The sequence below is a fragment of the Bison bison genome, unplaced genomic scaffold (assembly GCF_000754665.1).
Source record: "Bison bison bison isolate TAMUID 2011002044 unplaced genomic scaffold, Bison_UMD1.0 scf7180017864373, whole genome shotgun sequence".
Classification (NCBI taxonomy): Eukaryota; Metazoa; Chordata; class Mammalia; order Artiodactyla; family Bovidae; genus Bison; species Bison bison.
Window position 1 is genome coordinate 5,995,748 of NW_011494945.1, and position 22,866 is coordinate 6,018,613.

At 40.8% G+C, this 22,866-nt stretch overlaps 1 protein-coding gene across 1 annotated transcript in view; it reads right to left on the minus strand.

The window, feature by feature from the left end:
- The window catches only part of FIG4 (FIG4 phosphoinositide 5-phosphatase), a 173,064-nt gene that overhangs the window by 123,187 nt on the left and 27,011 nt on the right, over window positions 1–22,866 (minus strand). The window contains exons 2-3 of the mRNA XM_010856621.1: window positions 2,387–2,485; window positions 992–1,115 (exon numbers count right to left, since the gene is read on the minus strand). Coding sequence (XP_010854923.1) covers window positions 992–1,115; window positions 2,387–2,485 — 223 coding nt within the window. The remainder of the gene's footprint in view (window positions 1–991; window positions 1,116–2,386; window positions 2,486–22,866) is intronic.

Here is a 22,866-nt window from a genome sequence, read left to right on the forward strand (position 1 = left end):
TTTGTACCCCCAGCCCCCCTACCCCCACCCTGCCCCCATCCAATCCAATCATCCTAAGACTCCCTGGGACAAGTCCAGGAGCAAAGATAGGTTTTCTGACCCACTGTCACGAAGGACAACGCACCAGAAGAACCGCAGGGCATCTCCGAAATGCCCCACAAGCTGGAGCATGGACTCCTTTAAAGGCCAAGGCCATTTCTATGCTTGTTCATGAATAAGTAAAGGCGTTATTATAGGATTTGGGAAAGAGATTAAGTAAAATTTAAATGAAGAGGCTCAAACCAGAGGAAGACTGAATGTAAAGAGATAAACATCAGGTCTGGACTGTGAAGCGGACTCGGAGTCTCATTTCCTTGAAAGCAATAAAGTGTACAGAGCTACAGTCGGCTGCGTCCAGAAAGCCCTTATCTGAAGCTCGGCGCTCGCCTTGTCAACCAAGGCTGCCTCTCTGCGTCAAAATGACTTAGATCATCCAGGCGACAGGGGGATGTTCTCTCTCACTGACACAATTTTAAAGAGCAAAGTTTCCGACTCTCTGTGATTTTAGAGAACAAAGTTTCTCTGAGAGTAAGAAAGCAGTTGTCGCTCAGAGAAGGGGCTTGTGACACTTTACACTGCAGCATGTCCTTGAGAGAAACTCCTCTAATTTAAAAGCTGGTTTTACCTGTATCTGTTTTTCCAGCTGACGTTTACAAGTCCAAGTCAATTTTCACTTTTTCATTTCTTGACAAGCCAGACTCCTTAGAGGTCCAAACCATCGCTACATTTGTTCATATCCTATACAAAACTGAGCACAGTCCTGGGCATATAGCAGATATTATATAAAGGCTGTTTGATACCTGGTTGATAGATGATTCAGTTTTAAATAACCAAAGACACAGAAGGTGGGTCACATTTACAAACCTATATAAATATGAGCCTTGCAAACTATCAAGTAGTCTATATAGGGGGAAAAAAAAAAGAGGTTGAAAGAGGGAGGCACCTTTCTTACCTACGACACCAAAAGCTGAAACAGCTCGAAATAACCCCGAGGAGCCTTTCTGTCCCATCTTTGTTCTGTTTCCTAGATCCAAGCGCCCAAGAAGTTCTCGCACTTCTTGTTGAGTATATACATGCTAGAAATAAGCAAATTAATCTGTAAGGTTGTGTTTGATTTTTAGATTCATTATTTATTTACCTCTGAAAATTAAAAGTTTCCTACAGCTTTACATCATTAGCTATTTCACAGAGAAGTATATAAAAGTGCAGGACTAAGCTACAATTTAAAAAGCCAACAAATTTTTTCACATTAGCAGTTAATTAAGGGTGGTTACTGGATCACACATTGCTGTACTTAAAAGGTATACCAAAACCTTATCTTCTGGATCAGAGATTCAGAAGTGTGAGGAATCCACAGACAAGTTTCAAGAAATATATAAACTCCTTAAAATTGTATGCAAAGTTTTGGTGATATGTGCATATGTGTATTTTTGTGAGAAGGCCCATAGCTTTTCTTAGATTCTCAAAGAGAGCCCCAATCAGTCACTCCTACCCACAAGTAAAGCCAAGTATCATTACATCGTATTAATAAATACTGCCAGATGCTATGTGTGTGGGCGAAGGAGGACCATGATACCCAAGAGTATGGGAAGTCACAAAATACAATATACCCAAAATTATTATAACATAGAAATTAGTTTTCCAAAGAGCTTAGTGAAAATGAGTTCCAAACTACAGCTATTGATACCTTTGAAAAACCAGGAATCCACACAGATTCAGAAATATTCAGACAGGAACTTCACCACAAAGTGTTAGCTGCTCTCACCTGAGAGTTAAAATTAACTGTTCAATTCCACCTTACTATATTTCTCTTTTGACTAAAAGCCTCATATTTTTGTGCAACCTGAATTAAGTCCCAACTCTGAATAATATGACACGTAGATAAGAATAGCTTAACATTTCTCTAGCAAGTCATCAGAAGTGACCCTACCAATCACTTTTAGCAGTATAATAACAAGTCTGCAGTAGAGAAGTCCTTTTTGACTTCAAGGAGCTTCATATTAAAGAAGAAGAATAAATAATCTCTTTGGTGGCTGCAAATTGAGAGTTATCTCAGATCCTTAAAATGGCACCCCTTTAAGAAAATATATTCATTATCTTATCCAAAGAGTTTGCTTCATAAAAAATCAAAATGAAGGGCAAAGTGTAATTCTGGCAAACTTTCTGACTTCAGTAATTTTAGAAACCACATTAGAGATTAAAAATTCTAGCCAACCATGAAAAACTGTCATATTTAGACATATGATTAAAAAAAGTATACATCACTAGAAGCTGTAAGGATATTTCATATCCGTTAAACAAGAAGTACAAAGGTTTCTGTCTGTATTCAGGTTGTTGAGATACTTACCCTGTCATCAATGATAACCAAATCTTTTGGTTCTGTTCTGTCAATTTTCAAAACACGGTATTTCGTTTCTGCATGATTGCTCCCAACTAGGAAGTATCTCTATAAAGAAAAAGAAATGTCATTAGTTTTTTTAAGACAGCTTGCCTTATACACATTTTATAATAAATTGGGTTTTTTTTCTCATTAAATACATGAATTAAGTCAGGTTACTTTTTAAAAGAAATATTTCTGTTAAGTACAACTGGCAGATTAAAGAAAGGCTGATTCTAAAAGGTCAACTTTAAAATTGAAATATTCGTCGTGGTGTCATGATTAGCAGTCTGATATTTAAAATGTACCCAGTAACCAGGTCAGATGAATTTAATTATATTATACAGAGATTAACCTAACTGATTGGGGACTGATGTTTAAACTTTGCCAGGAAACAGCAGCTCTGGTAAGAATTAGAAAGCTCAACACATAATTAGGAATGCTTAGACAATTATAGCTATTAAAATATTGATATTTTATCAAATAAACCTTTATACATTTTCTGTAGAAGACTAAAAATGACTTTAATACAGCAACTGTAAAAATCAGCTGCAAAGTCCCAATAAAAAATTAAAATGAATGTACTTTCCGAAATGGCTTTTTATAGATAAGCTACAGGAAATAATTAATATTCTTTATTTTCTGAAACACTTCCTCGAAGCATTATACCTGAACACATCAGTCTTCTTAAATGAATACTGAGAATAAAATGAATACCAAATATACAGAAAAAAAATCCTACAGTCAAAGAAAATGCTTTTCAGAAAACCCAAACCAGATGAATAATTTTTATACTGTGTTTAAGAAAATACATAAAACTCCATTAGGAAAAATATATTTATAATATTTTGCTTCAAAAAAGTCCTTTAAATTGACTCTTTTTCAAACACTGCAAAAATTAAGAACACATTGCCACCATCAACTGGCATCTAACCATCTCATCAGTCACATAAGACACAGATAGACAAAGCAATTAAATAACAAATAAGATTCTTTAGATTAATGGCCAAACTGAAGTATAGGTACTGAGAGCAGGAAAGATTAATGTTAGGTACTAAAGGTGCAGAAAACCTCAGAGGACTTAGGACTTAAATTGAGCCTTGAAGGTTGGAGAAGATTTTTTAAGGTAAGATTTTATAATAGAAGATAGGTATAATAGAAGATACACATGTGCTCAGACGTGTCCAACTCTTCGTGACCCCATGGACTGTAGCCCACCAGGCTCCTCTGTCCATGGGGATTCTCCAGGCAAGAATACTGGAGTGGGCTGGCATTTCCTACTCCAGGGAATCTTCTTGAACCAGGGACTGAACTCGCATCTCTTGCATCTCCTACATTGGCCAGTGGACTCTTCCACTGCGCCACCTGGGAAGCCCCATAACAAAAGATGAGAACTTGGTTATATCGTTTTAATACTAAAGCTGTAAAAACGGATGAGTTTTTAAATTAAGTGTATATCTGTTTACAAAGGTATGATCTAGACTTTCAGATTATAAAGAACAAATCTGTATGTTAAAAGATGATAGGTTAGGGACTTCCCTGGCTATCCAGTGGTTAAGACTCTGTGATTCCACTGCAAGGGGCATAGGTTCGATTCCTGGTCAGGGAACTAAGATCCTGCATGCCACACAGAGCGGCCAAAATAAATAAATAAATACAATTATGTTAATTAAAAAAAAAAAAAAGATGGTGGGTTAGCCCATGCTTAAGGGGAAAACTAACCAAAATACTGAATCCCTCGTCTTCTAGGGAGAAATAGAGTCTAGATGAAAGTATCAGTTATCATGAGGATGAAACAGAGCAATTATAATAAATTAGTAAAGTAAAAGAAGACATCCAGTGACCAGGATGCACTGGAGGAGCAGCTGGAAGGGCAGGGATCCAGCGAGAGGGAAGAGGTCCAAGTTTTCAGGCTGGCCTCAGTGAGTTCCCCCCAAGACCCTACCCACCACAGAGAGGAAAGCGGGGTCACCAGCCTAGTAAACTCAGCCACAGAAGAAGAGCCTGTAAACTACACGTTTGTTAGGAGAAAAGGAAACCACCTTCTTGAGCACTTGAGGAAAAACAGGTTCCCAGGAAAGGAAACAGTGAGAGCAAAGACTTGAACAGCGAAGAAGCTGGCCGAGTTTGTTAGAGGAACAAGATTAACGGAGAAGATGCTTAGGAAACACCTAACACAGTGAAGGGTCCAACACAGAAAAAGGCACTCAGTGAGGGCTACTTTGCTTTGCTTTACTTTTTAAGATATTAGCAAGTCTATGTCATTGTACTTGAGAAAAAGACTTCAAAAAAGAGGGAAAAAGAGAGTGCCCAGAGGGAAAAAAGGCACCCATGGGACCAGAATGGAACCAGAGTGGGGAAAATACACCAACCTATGAGTAATCAGCCTCTGTCCTCAGGACAGGAGAGCATGCAGAGGAACCAGCACGAAAAGCGCGTATTACTGAGGTCTGAACTGCACAGATGACAGCACATGAAGGGCGCTTCGCTCACTCGGGGAAGGTCAGAGCAAGCTGTCCAGACAGGCTGGTGGTGTCCTGATGCTAGGTTTGGCCTTGGAGGATCTCTAGACAGCACTCTGTTTTGAGCCAAGACAGAGCAAGTAACATCCCTCCCTCCTCCCCCTCCCAGAGCCCTTTTGCTTATATCTGAAGTCAGCACTTCTTCTGAGCACCCTGATAAATCTGTCTGGGGCTACTCTATCCCGTTTGCCTATTATAAGCAGCTTTGGAGTCTGACTCTTGTGGTTTTTAATTCTAGTCCAGCAGTGCAATCTGGGTCTGCAGGCACTGAGTACATGTTAAATGAAAGATCACTCACTCACCACAGGCTAACCATTTAATCTGCTGGGTAACTTTCTACAACATTTACACTAAGCCATCTTTCTTGGTTAACTGCACAGAAAGACAGTCCTTCTAAGTCAACCACCTCATAGGATTCTCTGGGCAAGAACACTGGAGTGGGTTACCATTCCCTTCTCCAGGGGATCTTCCCGATTCAGGGATCGAACCTGTCTCTCTTGTATTCCAAGTGGATTCTTTACCGTCTGAGCTATATATATCTGAATCACTCAGTAAGGAGCCACATCACAGCTTTAAGAGAGGTAAAACTGCTGAGTGGAATTCCTAGAATTTCAACACATCCTAGGAAATCTAAAGATGAACTTCAGTAGGACCATGATTTGGCAGTTTGTAATAAAAAGACTGAATTCCTGGGGTAGGAGTAGACAAATGCACTCTTGGCCTTTGAAGCACACACAGGAGAGCGGATCTGCACCCCTCTTATCCAGACCCTTCCATTAAGTCTTTACTCCACGAAGCAGAGGAGCCAAGGCAAAAATCCACAGAACTCAGAAGCAGATCGGAGTGGGAAGAAAGAAACGGGAAGCAGTGTAACTATCCACATTCTCCTTTAAAGTGGTCTACGAATCCTGAAAATGTTTTGTGCAGAGAAGAGCGACCTCTTGTGGAAACAGTTATGTGGGGGAAATCCACAGCGCTCAGCAGTGCACAGAATGACGCTCCTGCACTGCCCCCTGGTGGGTGAGTCACAGCCTTTCAGGCCAAATTTTTAAGAGGTAACTTTTCCAGAAAGGCCTTAATTCTATTTCGTTTGATTAACTACACACACACACACATATATCCTTAGGCTTTATTATATTTAACATCATGCTTCAAAATTAATTTCAGCATTTTGGGGTTTAAAAATATCCCTGAAATATCTTTCCTTAAATTCTTCTCCACTGTTTTTTTCTTTTCTTTTTTTTTTCCACTGTTTTTTTCTAAATTTTTTATTTCGAAAATTTTTCAAACCTACAGTAAAATAGACAGAAGGGCAAAATGAAAACCCACATTCCACTCAGCTATATTCACGCATGGTTAATTTTGTGCTACATTTTTTTTCTCCCTTCTTCCTTCTAGAGATAAGCTTTTTTTTTTTTTTTTTGCTTTTGAACCATGTGAAAAACAAGTTGCAGGTAACATAACACATCATCCCGAAAGCCCTCAACTTGTATTTTCTAAATACAAGGACATCCTCCCACATAATCATAACAACCATTGATACAACATTACCTATAATCCATCAAGTTTCCCCAAATGACCTAATAGTATCCTTTATGTGCTATGTCCATTCAGTTGTGTCCAATTCTTTACGACCCCATGGACTGTAGCCCACCAGGCTCCTCTGTCCATGGGATTCTCCAGGCAAGAATACTGGAGTGGATTGCCATGCCCTCCTCCAGGGAATCTTCCTCACCCAGGGATTGAAGCCAGGTCTCTTATGTCTCCTGCATTGGCAGGGGGGTTCTTTATGACTAGTGCCATCTGAGAAGCCCAGTATCCTTTCTAGCTATCTATAAATAAAAAAAAAAAACAAACAAACATGGAATCCAATCAAGGATTCTGTATAGCACTTGTAACCAGGCCTTTATAAAGTATCTTTTAATCTAGAACAGTCGCCCTGCCTTTACTTTCAAAGACTGTCTTTCAGAACATGTTAAGAGAGTCCACAATTTTAACAATTTTCCTGGCTTCCTATTGACATCACTCATCCGCCCATGTACCAGTGAATGCCTCCTGTGTGCCAGGCACTCCACTAGATACCTAAGGACAACGATACGTTGAAGCTATATTTTAGGCACATGCCTTGCTAGTGGATTAGACTGGGGAAAAAAGAAGTAATCAATCCGATTACTTTTGCTTGATGAGCAAATGCTTCGGACAGGGCCCACAAAGGTGGGGTTTGAAGACAAGAGCTTGTGAGTGGTCTTTCTGGGGGCAAGGGGTTGTCTCCACTTGGAGTGGGGGCAAAAAGCCACAGCAGAGCTGGGTGACGAGCAAATGGGTAGCCTTCCAGGCAAAGAGAGAGCAATGGAGGGCTCTGCTCCCCCCGCCAAACACCTCACTAAAATCACAATAAAGTTTTTTATGGTCATTTTCTTAGAAGCCTCAAGGGCAAGAGAAAAAGAGAAGCAGACTGCAGAAAAAAGAAAAAAAAAATCATTTGAAACTGAAAAGTATGCCCAAGAAAGAAAGCAGTAGCAAGTCAAGAAGCAATCCAATTTGCGCTATAGAACCCCCAAAGGCATGAAAATTTGTTGCAGCTCTTATCTCTGGAGGGAGAAGTGTAAAACTTCAGAAAACTGAAGATTAAAAAGGAGCTAGCACACGCTTCTAAGGAGGAAAAAAAGGCTTCAAGCTAAAGATCAAGAATAGCATAACACTAGAAATTCTCGACAGCAAAACTGAAGGTGGAAGACAGGGACACAATGCCTTCAAATTTTTAAGGGAAAATTAATTTCAATCTTTAACTCCAATTAGGCCTATCAATCAAACCTGAGGGCCTAATAAGGGCATTTTCAGATGTTGTTGTTGCTGTTCAGTCAGTAAGTTGTGTCTGACTCTGCGACCCCATGGACTGTAGCATGCCAGGCTCCTCTGTCCTCCACTACCTCCTGGAGTGTGCTCAAATTCATGTCCGTTGAGTTGGTGATGCTATCTAACCATCTCATCCTCTGCCTCTCTCTTCTCCTTTTGCCTTCAGTCTTTCCCAGCATCAGGGTCTTTTCCAATGAGTTGGCTCATCGCATCAGGTGGCCAAAGTATTGAAGTTTCAACTTCAGCATCAGTCCTTCCAAGGAATATTCAGGCTTCCTTTTTGGATTGATTTCCTTTTGGGTTGATTAGACTGATCTTGCAATCCAAGGGACTCTCAAGAGTCCTCTCTAGCACCACAATTTGAAAGCATCAATTCTTCAGTGCTCAGTTATTTTTATGGTCCAACTCTCATATCCCTACATGACTACTGGAAAAACAATAGCTTTGACTACACATACCTTTATCAGCAAAGTGATATCTCTGCTTTTCAATACACTAAGTTTGTCATAGCTTTCCTTCCAAGGAGCAAGTGTCTTTTATTTTCATGGCTGCAATCATCGTCAGCAGTGATTCTGGAGCCCAAGAAAATAAGATCCATCACTGCTTCCACTTTTTCCCTTTCTATTTGCCATCAAGTGATGGGACTGGATGCCATATTCTTACTTGTTTAAATGTTGAGTTTCAAGCCAGTTTTTTCACTCTCCTCTTTCATCTTTATCAAAAGGCTCTTTAGCTCCTCTTCAATTTCTGTGATTAGAGTGGTATTACCTGCATTATCTGAGGTTGTTGTTGTGGCAATCTTGATTCCAGCTTGTGATTCATCCAGCCCAGCATTTTACATGATGTACTCTGAATACAGGGTGACAATATATAGCCTTGCCATACTCTTCTCCCTATTTTGAGCCAGTCAGTATGTCCGGTTCTAACTGCTGCTTCTTGACCTGCATACTGATTTCTCAGGAGGCAGTAAGGTGGTCTGGTTTTCCCATCTCTTTAAAAATTTTCCACAGCTTGCTGCAGTCCACACAGTCAAAGGCTTTACTATATAGCCAATGAAGCAGAGTAGGTGTTTTTCTGGAATTCTCTTGCTTTCTCCACGATCCAACAAATGATGGCAATTTGATCTCTGGTTCCTCTGCCTCTTTGAAACCCAGCTTGTACGTCTGTTTTCAGTTCACGCATTGCTGAAACTGAGCTTGAAGGAGTCTGGGCATAACCTTGCTAGTAGGTGAAATGAGCACAACTGTGCAGGAGTTCTTCGGCATTGCCTTTCTTGGGACTGGAACGAAAACTGACCTTTTCCAGTCCCATGGCCACTGCTGCGTTTTCCAAATTTGCGAGCATATGGAGTGCAGCACCTTAACAGCATCATCTTTTAGGATTTCAAATATGAATAGCTCGGCTGGAATTCCATCACCTCCACTAGGTTTTTTCACAGTAATTTGATTATAGACTTTATAATTTAATAAATATTAGAATTTATCAAAATTAAAAAAAAAAAAAGTGGGCTTCCTGAGGCCCACTTGACATCCTACTCCACGATGTCCAGCCCTAGTGAGTGACCATACCATCACAGTTTTCCAGGTCATTAACACCTTTCTATGTGTGTGCAGTTCTTCTGTGTATTCTTGCCACCTCTTCTTAATCTTCTGTTAGGTCCTTACTGTTCCACACGTCCATGGATTCAAAAAGATTCCTGCCGAGGAACCCTTCCTCATGAAGCAATTGAAGTAGATGCTCCACCAAAATGAGGGCATAACTCAAGAGAGGAAAAAAAAAAAAAAATCCAGGATCTGGGAAAGTAAGGAAATCATCACAGGAGAGGTGATGGGATGGTGGTTAAGGGAGATCCCAGGACAGCAGCTGAGCTGGAGGCCGTGGGAGCAACCAGTCCAGATCTGAGCCACTGCTTCAGAAGATGAAGCCAAGAAGAATACCTACTGTGTGAATGTGCTGAGAGGGGACTTACATATCTGGAAAGTTGGGCTGAAACCATTATAAATTAGGAATAACGGGATTTTAGGAAGAAGGAAAGGTCATCTCAGGTACCTGCAGTCTGAAGTTCAAATGGTGAAGGTGAAAGAGGAGGTAACCAAAATGCCCAAAAGCAACCAAGGGAAAAAGGGAGCAGTAACTGGAGTGTTCGGGACTTTCATAATCGGGCACACGTCAGCCGGACTGCCTGAACACAGGCACACTCATGGATGAAAGGAATCAACTCTGCTGGGGACACGTCTGTGTGTGTCCATAGATTCGCTGAGGGGCAGAGGGGTTGGCAAGAACTGGAGTGGAGAATCAGGACACCAAAAGAAGCTGCCTTAAGATGCCCATGAAGACAGAAAGGCTCTGAGCTGACTTTTCCAAGTTAAATACCAAGAAAAAGCTTAAAATCTCACCATGCAGCTTTAACAGCAGTGACTTGGTTTAAAGATGAATGTATTTCTAAAGTATACACATGAACTCCACATGCAATACAGAAGGTAATCCACTTAACAGGAAATGCAGTTATCTACTAACATTATCATCTTCTTTGATAATGACAGGCTAATTAATCACTCAGTTTTCAGCTGAGGGAAGAAAATCAGCTTTCTTGAAAGAGGAGACATTTTAGGTTGTCCTGACAGCTTCGATTAATGTTAAACTGCACTTGAACTTTCAGAATAAAGGTATTATTTTTAAAGATCACAAAGTCACTTCTCACAATCTTTAGCAGTCTTGCAGGCCTGCCACCTCGCTGATCCCAGCAATCGTACAGCCAGTAACCCAGCCCAGAAGGAGAAAGGAGATTCTGACAGTCAGAGGGATGCTGCCAAGTTCATTCTTCATGGCGTCAGGGCTTTGCTGAAGGAGAAGCATTAAATCCCCTCTGGAAACAAGTGGACACTTTGTCACCTCCAACCACACGTCCTAAACCGGCCATCATCACCATGATTCTCTTTCCAACTTTACATCAACTGGTTCCCAGTTCCAGTCCCTTTGTGACCCACATCCTGTGACATCCTCTCCCGTCCTCTAATTTCCAAATCAATGCTAATTAAATGAGCTGCATTCCTCACAAAGTGGTTCAGACATACTTAATTCTATTTCATGTGATGAGATGGAAAGAAGGGAGAAATTACCTTAATCCTTTTAGAACAAGGCGGGACTTGAAATAAACCCAAACATACATACACATACAATAATAATTTTGAGCTAGCAAGAGTAAAAGTTATCTTAACAACCGTATACACATAAAACACATACTCAGAGACAAAAATCTACCACAGTTCTGTTCAACTATCAGTTTTAAAGTTAACCACTATAATGTCCCTTCCTTTATTATAAAATGGTCCCTTATTGCAATGGTAAGACCTCAGGGGTATTATAGACAAAGCAAGGACTAGACACTGGGAAATCACATAGTTTCTCCCCGGAAAATAACAGGTTGGTAAGTCTCCAATGGGAAACTCCTGGTTACCCTGGGGTATATGAGCATCAGGGTGAGATATAGCCCAAATTCATCTGTAGGCCTGGGTCACAATGAGCTAAAGGGAAAATAAAGGTGCTTAGTGACAAAAAGAACAGGTAAGATTCTGGAGGGAATAGAACCAGACCTAAAGCATATAATCTATAAACATATCTCCCTTGCTACCCAAAGAGTCCTCACAATCCATCATTAAACACAAGTAACAACACCAACACAAACGTAACCTCAGGAACACTTCTGCCCAGCTGCCATTCTACAGCAAGGCTCAGGACAGGACCCTATCTTGCCCAGTGTCTCTCTTCAATTAATGCATCTCATAACGCCTTCCTCACCAAAGAATACGCTCCCAGCACCCAAAACAGGAATTCCCAGCACATTCAGACACTTGCAAACAGCAGCTGTGGTCAATCATTGCATCAGTGCATATCTAACAAATGAAAGGTAATAAAAAAAAAGAAGATAATTAAAAAAAATTCAACATATGGCCCACTTTCAAGGAGCCAATATCAACAAGTAGATTTTCTTACAGCCATTAAAACAAAAAAGAACCCGTGTGATGGTGCACAAAATGCCCAAATCAGGCGGTATGCAAATCCAAACTCCCAGGACTCAACTCACCCAGTCTGACAGGCCATCATCAGTGAGCCTCAGAGAACACTTGGTGGAGAGGGCCTGGGGAAAAGGCAGCCTCCTGCCGTGCTGCTGGGAGGGAACCGCTAACAGTCTCTACACAGAAGAGCGTGCAGGGTCTGGAAATGAAAACGAGAGCTACCTATGACCCTGCATCAAACACTTAAGAGAATATCAGGGGAAAACCAAAATTCAAAAAGAAACATACTCTAAAGCTGCTGAGGGCCACAGTTGCAATAGCAAAAACCTGGAAACGAAGCATCCATCAAGAATGAGTTCACAAAGAGGAACTGCTGCATGTCCACCATGGGACACATCTCAGCCATGAAACGGAATGAACTAACACCCATGGCGGGAACATACATGGAACTAGCTCTAAGCAGGATGAGAGAGGTAGCTCAGAACAAAACAGACATCATATGCTATCACTTAGGTGAAACTGTTAGTTGCTCAGTTGTGTCCGATTCTTTGCAGCCCCAGGCAAGAACACTGGAGTAGATGAATAGCCATTCCCTTCTCCAGAGGATCTTCCCGAGCCAAGGACTGAACCAACTCTATAGGTACAATATAAAAATTAATATCAAGAAACCAGTTGACTCAAAAGTAACAGACTCACAAGACTAGAAAATAAAATTATATCTAACAAAGGGGAAAGATGCAGGAAAGAGACAAATTAGGAGGCTGAAATTAACAAACAGACTATTATTTATGAATACATAATCAGTGAGGAAATAGGTTTATGACAGGAGCTCACTAGACTTTGTGGAGTAACAGCTATGGGAAAGTAATGAGGATCTCTATGTATGTATATGTGTAAATGTAAAAGTTCTGTACACATACAGCACATTTATCATTTGATGTCGCTGTGACTCCAAGCAAAATGACACATTACCAAGAAGTGATGAGACCCAAGTATTGGGGTGTTGCATCTGGCACATTACAGGCTAATTTATACCCCACACCACAACTTCCACTGAAGCTCTGTTTGCAGAGGAAGTCGAGCTGGGCTGTGCAGAAATGCTGCCGCCTTGTGGCCATCTTCTGCAACAGCAACTTAAAAGAAATGCAACAAGGCAAAATGGGTGTTTGAGGAGGCCTTGTAAATAGCTAGAAAAAAAGAGAAGCAAAAGGGAAAGGAGAAAAGGAAAGATATACTCATCTGAATGCAGAGTTCCAAAGAATAGCAAGATCCAATAAGAAAGCCTTCTTCACTGAACAATGCAAAGAAATCGCAGAAAACAATAGAATGGGAAAGACTATAGAGATCTCTTCAAGAAAATTAGAGACATCAAGGGAACATTTCATGCAAAGCTGAGCACAATAAAGGACAGAAACTTTATGGACCTAACAGAAGCAATAGATACTAAGAAGAGGTGGCAGGAATACACAGAACTGTAAAAAAAAAAAAAAAAAAAAATGTGTCTTCATGACCCAGATAACCACAATGCTGTACTCACTCACCCAGAGACAGACATTCTGGAGCATGAAGTCAACTGTCCCTGGGAATCATACTACAAACAAATAGTGGAGTTGATGGAATTCCAGTTGAGCTATTTCAAAACCTAAAAGATGATACTGTTAAAGTGCTGTACTCAATATGCAAGCAAATTTGGGAAACTCAGCAGTGATCAAAGGACTGGAAAAGTTCAGTTTTCATTCCAATCACAAAAAAAGTGAAAGTGAAGTCGCTCAGTCGTGTCCGACTCTTTGCGACCCCGTGGACTATGGCCCACTAGGCTCCTCCATCCATGGGATTCTCCAGGCAAGAATACTGGAGTGGGTTGCCATTTCCTTCTCCAGGGGATCTCCCCGACCCAGGGATCAAACCCAGGTTTCCCGCATTGCAGGCAGACGCTTTAACCTCTGAGCCACCAGGGAAGCCCAATCCCAAAAAAAGGGAATGCCAAAGACTGTTCAAACTACCACAACAATTGCACTCATTTCACACGCTAGCAAGGTAATACTCAAAATCCTTCCATCCGAGATTCAACAATATGTGAACCAAAGACTTCCAGATGTACAACCTGGATTTAGAAAAGGCAGAGGAACAGATTTCAAATTGCCAACATCTCTTGGATCATAGTAAAAGCAAGGGATTCCAGAAAAACATCTACTTCTGCTTCACTGACTATGCTAAAACCTTTGACTGTGTGGATCACAACAAACTGTGGAAAATTCTTAAGGAGATGGGAATGCCAGACCACGTTACCTAACTCCTAAGAAACCTGTATGCAGGTCAAGAAGCAAGAGTTAGAATGGGAAATCGAACAACGGAGTAGTTTCAAATTGAGAAAGTAGTACATCAAGGCTGTATACTGTCACCCTGCTTATTGAACTTCTACACAGAGTACATCATGTTAGGCTGGATAAAGTACAAGCTGAAATCAAGACTGTCAGGAAAAATATCAACAACCTCAGATATGCAGATGACACCACCCTTATGGCAGAAAGCAAAGGGTCACTAAAGATCCTCTTGATGAAGGTGAAAGAGTAGAGTGGAAAAAGCTGGCTTAAAACTCAACACTCAAAAAACTAAGATTATGGCATCTGGTCCCATCACTTCATGGCAAGTAGATGGGGCAAATGGAAACAGTGACAGACTATTTTCTTAGGCTCCAAAATCACTGCAGGTGGTGACCTGCCATGACATTTAAAAATTCCTGCTCCTTGGAAGAAAGGCTGCAATAAACCTAGACAGCATATCAAAAAGCAGAGATGTCACTTTGCCAACAAAGGTTTATACAGTCAAAGCTACGGCTTTTTTAATCTAATAATCATGTACAGATGTGAGAGTTGGACTATAAGGAAGGCTGAGCACCAAAGAATTGACGCTTTCCAACTCTGGTGCTGGAGAAGACTCTTGAGAGTCTCTTGGAAAGCAAGGAGATCACACCAGTCAATTCTAAAAAGGAAATCAACCCTGAATAATCATTAGAAGGATTGAATCTGAAGCTCCAATACATGGCCACCTGATGTAAAGAGCCAACTCACTGAAAAAGACTCTGATGCTGGGAAAGATTGAGAGCAGGAGGAAAAGGGGGCAACAGAGGATGAGGTGGGTTCAATGGCATTATCGACACCATGGCCACGAGTTTGAGAAAATTTCAGGTAACAGTGAAGGACAGGGAAGCCTAATGAGCCCAATCCCTGGGTGCAAAGAGTCGGACATGATTGAGCGACTCAGTTCAGTTCAGTCGCTCAGTCGTGTCTGACACTTTGCGACCCCATCAACTGAAGCACACCAGGCTTCCCTGTCCATCACCAACTCCCGGAGCTTACTCAAACTCCTGTCCATCCAGTTGGTGATGCCATCCAACCATCTCATCCTCTGTCGTCTCCTTCTCCTCCCACCTTCAATCTTTCCCAACATCAGGGTCTTTTCAATGAGTCAGTTCTTTGCATCAGGTGGCCAAAGTACTAGAATTTCAGCTTCAGCATCAATCCTTCCAAGGAATATTCAGGACTGATTTCCTTTAGGATGGACTTGTTTGATCTCCTTGCAGTCCAAGAGACTCTCAAGAGACTTCTCCAACACCACAGTTCAAAAGCATCAATTCTTTGGTGCTCAGCTTTCTTTATAGTCCAACTCTCACATCCATACATGACTACTAGAAAAACCATAGCTTTGACTAGATGGACCTTTGTTGGCAAAGTAATGTCTCTGCTTTCTAATATGCTGTCTAGGTTGGTCATAACTTTCCTTCCAAGGAGCAAGCGTGTTTGAATTTCATGGCTGCAGTCACCATCTGCAGTGATTTTCGAGCCCTCCAAAATAAAGTCTGTCACTGTTTCCACTGTTTCCCCATCTATTTGCCATGAAATGATGGGACCGGATGCCATGATCTTAGTTTTCTGAATGTTGAGCTTTAAGCCAACTTTTTCACTCTCCTCTTTCACTTTCATCAAGAGGCTCTTTAGTTCCTCTTTGCTTTCTGCCATAAGGGTGGTATCATCTGCATATCTGAGGTTATTGATATTTCTCCCAGCAATCTTGATTCCAGCTTGTGCTTCATCCAGCCCAGCATTTCACATGATGTACGCTGCATAGAAATTAAATAGCAGGGTGACAATATACAGCCTCGACACAGTCCTTTCCTGATTTGTAAGCAGTCTGTTGTTCCATGTACAGTTCTAACTGTTGCTTCTTGACCTGCATACAGATTTCTCATGAGGCAGGTCAGGTGGTCTGGAATTCCCATCTCTTCAAGAATTTTCCACAGTTGGTTCTGATCCACACAGTCAAAGGTTTTGGTGTAGTCAATAAAGCAGAAGTAGATGTTTTTCTGGAACTCTCCGGCTTTTTCGATAATCCAAGGGATGTCGGCAATTTGATCTCTGGTTTCTTTGCCTTTTAAAACCTGTGGTTAAGGGGACTAAGATTCACAAGGAGAGTTTGGCTGTAAGATACCTATTATAAAAATTTGCTGCAAGTAAATTTTCTTAAAAAAAAAAAAAACTTTACAAAGGGCAGAATTTCATCAAGACAATAGCAAAAGGTAGATACTACTCATTATTTTCTTTAAAAAAGTACATGAACTAATGCAGACAATCACAAACTATGAGAGACACGCAAATCAAGATTACAGTGAGGCATCGCCTCACAGGATTCAGAATAGCCAGCATCAAAATGTCTATAAACAAAAAATACTAGAGTGAAGGTGGATCAAAGGGGACCTTCTTATGTTGCCAGTGGTATATAAACTGTCAAAGCCAAAACAGACCATTGAATGAAACTGTTTTTCAATGGGAAAAACAGAGTTGCCATACACATTCCAGCAGTCCCCTTCCTAAGAGGACCAGCAAAGACAATCACTATTTTAAAAGAAATTTGCACCCAAATGTGCACCACAGCACCACTTCCAAAAGCCAAGATCCAGAAGCAGACAAAATGTCCAAAAACAGATGAACGCGTAAAGAGGAAGTGGGATGTGTCCACAGTGGCATAATACTTAGCCACGAAAAAGAATGAGACAATTCTAACTGCAGTGATGTACATGAACCTTGTTGTAATCTTAACGAGTGAAGCAGGTCAGAAAAAAAAAAAAGACAAACACCATTATTGCTGAAATCATAGAATTGAGGCCCATGAACCAAGTGAACAAACAGAAAAGACTCACAAAATTAGAAAACAAATTTAGGGTTACCAAAAAAGGGGAAAATGGGGAAAAGTAACAATTAGGGCGTTGATATTAGGAAATCCACAAAAATGCATATAAAACAGGTGATAAACAAGGACCCACTGTAGAGCAAGGGAGGTCTACACGACACTCTGTAAACCCTGTGTACAAAACCAATACGTGATGAATAGACACATGTAGAACTGGCAAAGATTCTCTACACCTATATTAAACACAACATTTTAAAATAATTTATTCCATAAAAAATAAAAGCTATATTATAAAAAAATAAATAAAAAGACACAAGCTTATGGGTGTTGTACTGGCACACTGCACAAAAATTTACAACCCAGGAACTTCCATTAAGACTCTGCTTTCTGTAGTAACTACCACTTGGCATGTAGAAACACTGCCGCCATGTGGCCATTTTCTGAAACAGCAACTTCAAAACCAACGCTCATGGGCACACAATATTCACAAGGGCAACCAGGCTATGACATCTGCTATCACTAAATGGCCCGAAGAAGGTAATCAAAACAACTTCAACACATGGCCCACTTTCAAGGAGCCAATTTCAACAAGTCACTTTTATTACCACCGTTAAAAAAAAAATAAAAAGAACACATGAAATTGTGCACAAAAATGACTAGTTCTTAGAGACATGCAAAGCAAAACTACAATTGAGGGGTCACCTCACCAAAGTCTGAATGGCCATCATCAAGGAGTCCTCAAAGAATCCACGGTGGAGATGGCCTGGAGAAAATGACACCCTCCTAGGGTGCAGGGGGGATGAAACTGTTAACAGCACCTAGATAGAACAGTACACAGCTGTCTTTCAAAAAAAAAAAAACTAAAGCTACCAATGATCCAATGTTCCCTGGCTTAAGAGAATAACCCAAAAGAACCAGAAATTGAAAAGAAACATGCACCCAAAGCTGCAGTGGGGCACAGGTACCATAGCCAAGATCTGGAAACAAAGTGTCCATCAAGGAGAAAGAAATAAAGAGGAACTGCTATATGTCCACCACAGAACATGCATCAGAATGAAACAACACCAAAGGCAGCAACCTCCATGGACCTATGGATACTTCTAACCATGCTGAGAAAGGTAACTCAGCATAAAAAGACACATATCATATGATAAGACCTATAGGTGAAATCTAAAAATACCAAGAAACCAACTGACCAAACAGACTCACAGGAGTCGATAATAAAATTATTGTTAACAAATAGGAAAGATGCAGGGAAGGGATAAATAAGGAAATAGCGATTAACAAATAGAAACAATTTCATGTAAGATATATAATTAACAAGGACATAGTACACCAAGAGAGGTCTACTCAACATTTCACAATAAGCTCTATGAGGAAATAATTTGAAGATCAATGGATATATGTATATGTGGAAGTGTAAAAGATTGTGTACACAACACATAAAACACTGTATATATCAGTGCTACTCCAAGCAAAACTATACATTAAACAGACAAAAAAAAAAAAAAGACAAGTGAAAAGACACAAGCTTTGGGGTGTAGCCTCTGGCGCATTGCTGCTAAGTCGCTTCAGTCGTGTCCGACCCTGTGCGACCCCATGGACTGCAGCCCACCAGGCTCTCCGTCCATGGGATTCTCCAGGCAAGAACACTGGAGTGGGTTGCCATTTCCTTCTCCAAGGCATGAAAGTGGAAAGTGAAAGTGAAGTCACTCAGTCGTGTACGACTCTTAGCCACCCCATGGACTGCAGCCTACCAGGCTCCTCCATCCATGGGATTTTCCAGGCAACAGTACTGGAGTGGGGTGCCATCGCCTTCTCCGCTGGCGCATTGTACTCTAATGTAAAACCCCAAACCAGGACTTCCCCTGAGGCTCTGTTTGCCACAGTAAGCGCAGTTGGGCGGTGAAGAAGTGCTGCCACCTTGTGTCTGCTTCCTGCAACAGCAACTTGAAAACTACGGCTTGCGGGACTTGCATTCACCAGAACGGCTGGGCTATAAAGATACTTGATCTGAAAATTTTCCAGAGATAAGTATTCCAAAAGAAATCTTTTAAAAAAGGCTAGAGTTTCGTCAAGCAATAAGAAAAGGCAGATACTACTGACACTATTTTTTAAAAAGCACATGAAGTGATGCACAAAATCACTAATTATCAGAGACATGCAAACCAAGATTCCAAAGCAGGATCACCTTGCAGCAGTCAGAACGGCCATCACCAATGTCTACGAACAATAAATGCTAGAGTGAGGGTGGAGAAAAGGGGACCATTTTATATGCCAGTGGTATTTAAATGGTAGCAGTCACAACAGACAACAGTATGAAATTGTCCTTAAAAGGTAAAAACAGAGCTACCATATATTTCAGAAGTCACACTCCTAAGAGTACATTCAAAGGCCACCAGAATTCTAAAAGAATCTTGCACCCAAAGTGCACCTTAGCACCATTTTCAATAGACAAGATTTTGGAAACAAGCAAAATTGAAGGATAGATGAACGCATATAGAAGAAGTGGTACATGCCCAAAATGGCATATTACTCAGTGATGATAAAATGAGAAAATGCCAACTGCAGCCACATACACGGACCTAGACATAAAAAAAGACAAATTATACTTATCAGTGGCAGCTGAAAATTGATGGAAAAGCCCATGAACCAACTGATAAAAGAGAAACAGACTCACAAATTTAGAAAACCAAATTAGGATTACCAAAAGGGAAAGGTGGGGGCAGGAATGAGTTAAGAGCTTATGTAACATTCCACAATAATATGTATAAAATAGGCAATCAACAGGGACCTACAGTAGAGAAGGGAGGTCTACACGCTCTGAGATAACCTATATGAGTCAAGGAGCCAAAGTGAATAAATATATATATAGAACTGAAAAAGATTCTCTACACACACAAAAACAAAACATTTTTAAAACAACTTACTAAATTAAAAACTAAATTAATAAGAACAAAAGGTGATGAGACACAAGCGTATGGGTGTTTGTCCCGGCACTTGCCACCCTTATTCACCACTCAGGAGCACCACTTTCACTGAGGCTCTGCTTTCTGCAGTGAACAGAGTTGGGCATGAAGAAATCTTGCTCCCTTGTGGCCATTTTCCAAAACAGCAACTTTAAAACCAATTCTTGCATGCATGCATGCTAAGTTGATTAGGTTGTGTCCGACTCTGTGACTCCATGGATCAGAGCCCACCAGGCTCCTCTGTCCATGGGCTCTCTAGGAAAGAATACTGCAGGGGATTGCCATGCCCTCCTCCAGAGGATCTTCCCAACCCAGGGTTGAACCCATGTCTTACACTCCTGCACTGACGGGAGGGTTCTTTATCACTAGCACCACCAGGGAGGCCAAACCCAAAGCTTGGACTCTGGCAATACACACGAGGACAGCAGACCTATAAGTGACACCTGCTGTCACTGAATGTCCTGAAGACATAACCGAGAAATTCAACACATGGGCCACTTTCAAGGAGCCAATTTCAACAAGTCAATTTATTACCACTAAAAAAAAAGCCACATGAAACAGTGCACAAACTCCAGGTTCTTAGAGACATGCCAATCAGCTACAAAGAGGGCTCACCTCGCCCCAGACTGAATGGCCATCTTCAATGACTCTTCAAAGAATGCATGATAGAAAGGCCCTGAAGGAAAGGAAAGCCTCCGAAGGAGCCCATGGGATGAAACTGTTAATAACCCCCCTACACAGAACAATACGTGGGTGCCTGAAAGGAAAACTAAGCTCCCTATCAACCAGCAGTCAATGCCTAAGAGAATATCCAGGCAAAACCAGAATTCAAAAAGAAATATGCACCCAAATCCGCAGTGGACCACCAGTTACAATAGCTAAGATCTGGAAGCAAAGTGTCTGTCCAGATGAGCGCATAAAGAGGAACTGCTACATGTCCACCAGGAGCATGACTTAGTCATGAAATAGAATGAAATAGCAGCAGCAGCAACCCACCTGGACCTAGTTCTAACCACGCTAAGAAGGGCAACTAAGAAGTAGAAGACAGATAACACTTAGAGGTATAACCTAAAATTAATACCAAGAAGCCAATGGACCAAAGAGAAACAGACTCACAAAACTACACAATAATATTATCGTTATACAAGGTGAAAGATACAGGGAAGGGATAAATAAGGAAGTTGGGATTAACAAATAGAAACAATTTTTATAAAATACATAATTAACAAGGACACAGGTATACCAAGGGAGGTCTACTCAACATTCTGTAACAACCTCTATAGGAAAAAAATTTGCAGATCAATATATATATATGTGTGTATATATATATATATATGCGCAAATGTAAAACATTGTGTACACATACGACATATACAACACCATATATCAGTGTTACTCCAGGCAAAACTAAACATCAAACTGACAAAAAAAAAAAAAAAGTAACGAGACGCAAGCTTTTGGAGTCTTGCTTCTGGTACATTGCAGTCTAATGTACAATCCCAACCAGGACTTCCACTGAGGCTGTTTGCCCGAGTAAGCAGTATTGGCATCAAAGAAATGCTGGCACCTTGTGGCCACTTTCTGCAACAGCACCTTGATAAATGTCCTTAAAGGGACTTAATAGTCACAAGGAGGATCAGGCTGTAAGATACCTGTCCTCAAAAATTTCCCAGGAGTAATTATTAGAAAAGAAATCTTTACAAAGACAGAGTTTCATCAATACATATGAAATGGTAGATACAGCTCACAATGTTTGAGAAAGAAAATGAACATGAAATGATGCATATAATCAGAATTATTAGAGACATGCAAATAAAGATTACATAAGGGAGCACCTTACAGCACTCAGAATGATGATCATCAAAATCCCTACAAACTAAAGGTCACAGTGGGGTCAGTGAAAAGGGGACCCTCTTGAATTGCCTGTGGTATGCAAATGGTAAGAACCACAGCAGAGCACAATATGGAACTGTCTTTAAAAGTTAAAAAGCGAGCTACCATACATTACAGCTGCCCCACTAGTAGGAGCATACTTGAACGTCACTAGAATTCTAAAAGAATCTGGCGCCCAAATCTGCATACAGCACCACTTCCAGTAGCCAAGACCTGGAAGCAACCAAGACGTCCAAACTGACCGAATGCAGAAAGAAAAAGTGGTACACATCCACAATGGCACACTGCTCAGTCATGAAGCAATGACACACTGCCAACTGCAGTAACACATGAGGATCTCTCGCAATTATACTGAATGAAGTCAGTAGGGGGAAAAAAAAGACAAATAACGCTTATTGGCAGAAGCTTAAATTCATGCCCATAAACCAACTGACAAAAGAGAAACAGACTCACAAAATTAGAAAACAAAATTAGGGTTACAGAAGGGAAAGGTATCAATTAGAAGGTATGGATTAACAAATCCACAATAATACAGGTAAAACAGGTAATCAACAAGGACCTGCTGTAGAGCAAGGGGGGCCGTCGATAAAGGACTGAAACGGTATGGACCTAACAGAAGCAAAAGATATTAAGAAGAGATGGCAAGAATACACAAAAGAACTGTACAAAAAAGAGCTTCACGACCCGGATAATCACGATGGTGTGATCACTGACCTAGAGCCAGACATCCTGGAATGTGAAGTCAAGTGGGCCTTAGAAAGCATCACTACGAACAAAGCTAGTGGAGGTGATAGAATGCCGGTTGAGCTATTCCAAATCCTGAAAGATGATGCTGTGAAAGTGCTGCACTCAATATGCCAGCAAATTTGGAAAACTCAGCAGTGGCCACAGGACTGGAAAAGGTCAGTTTTCATTCCAATCCCAAAGAAAGGCAATGCCAAAGAATGCTCAAACTACCGCACAATTGCACTTATCTCACACGCTAGTAAAGTAATGCTCAAAATTCT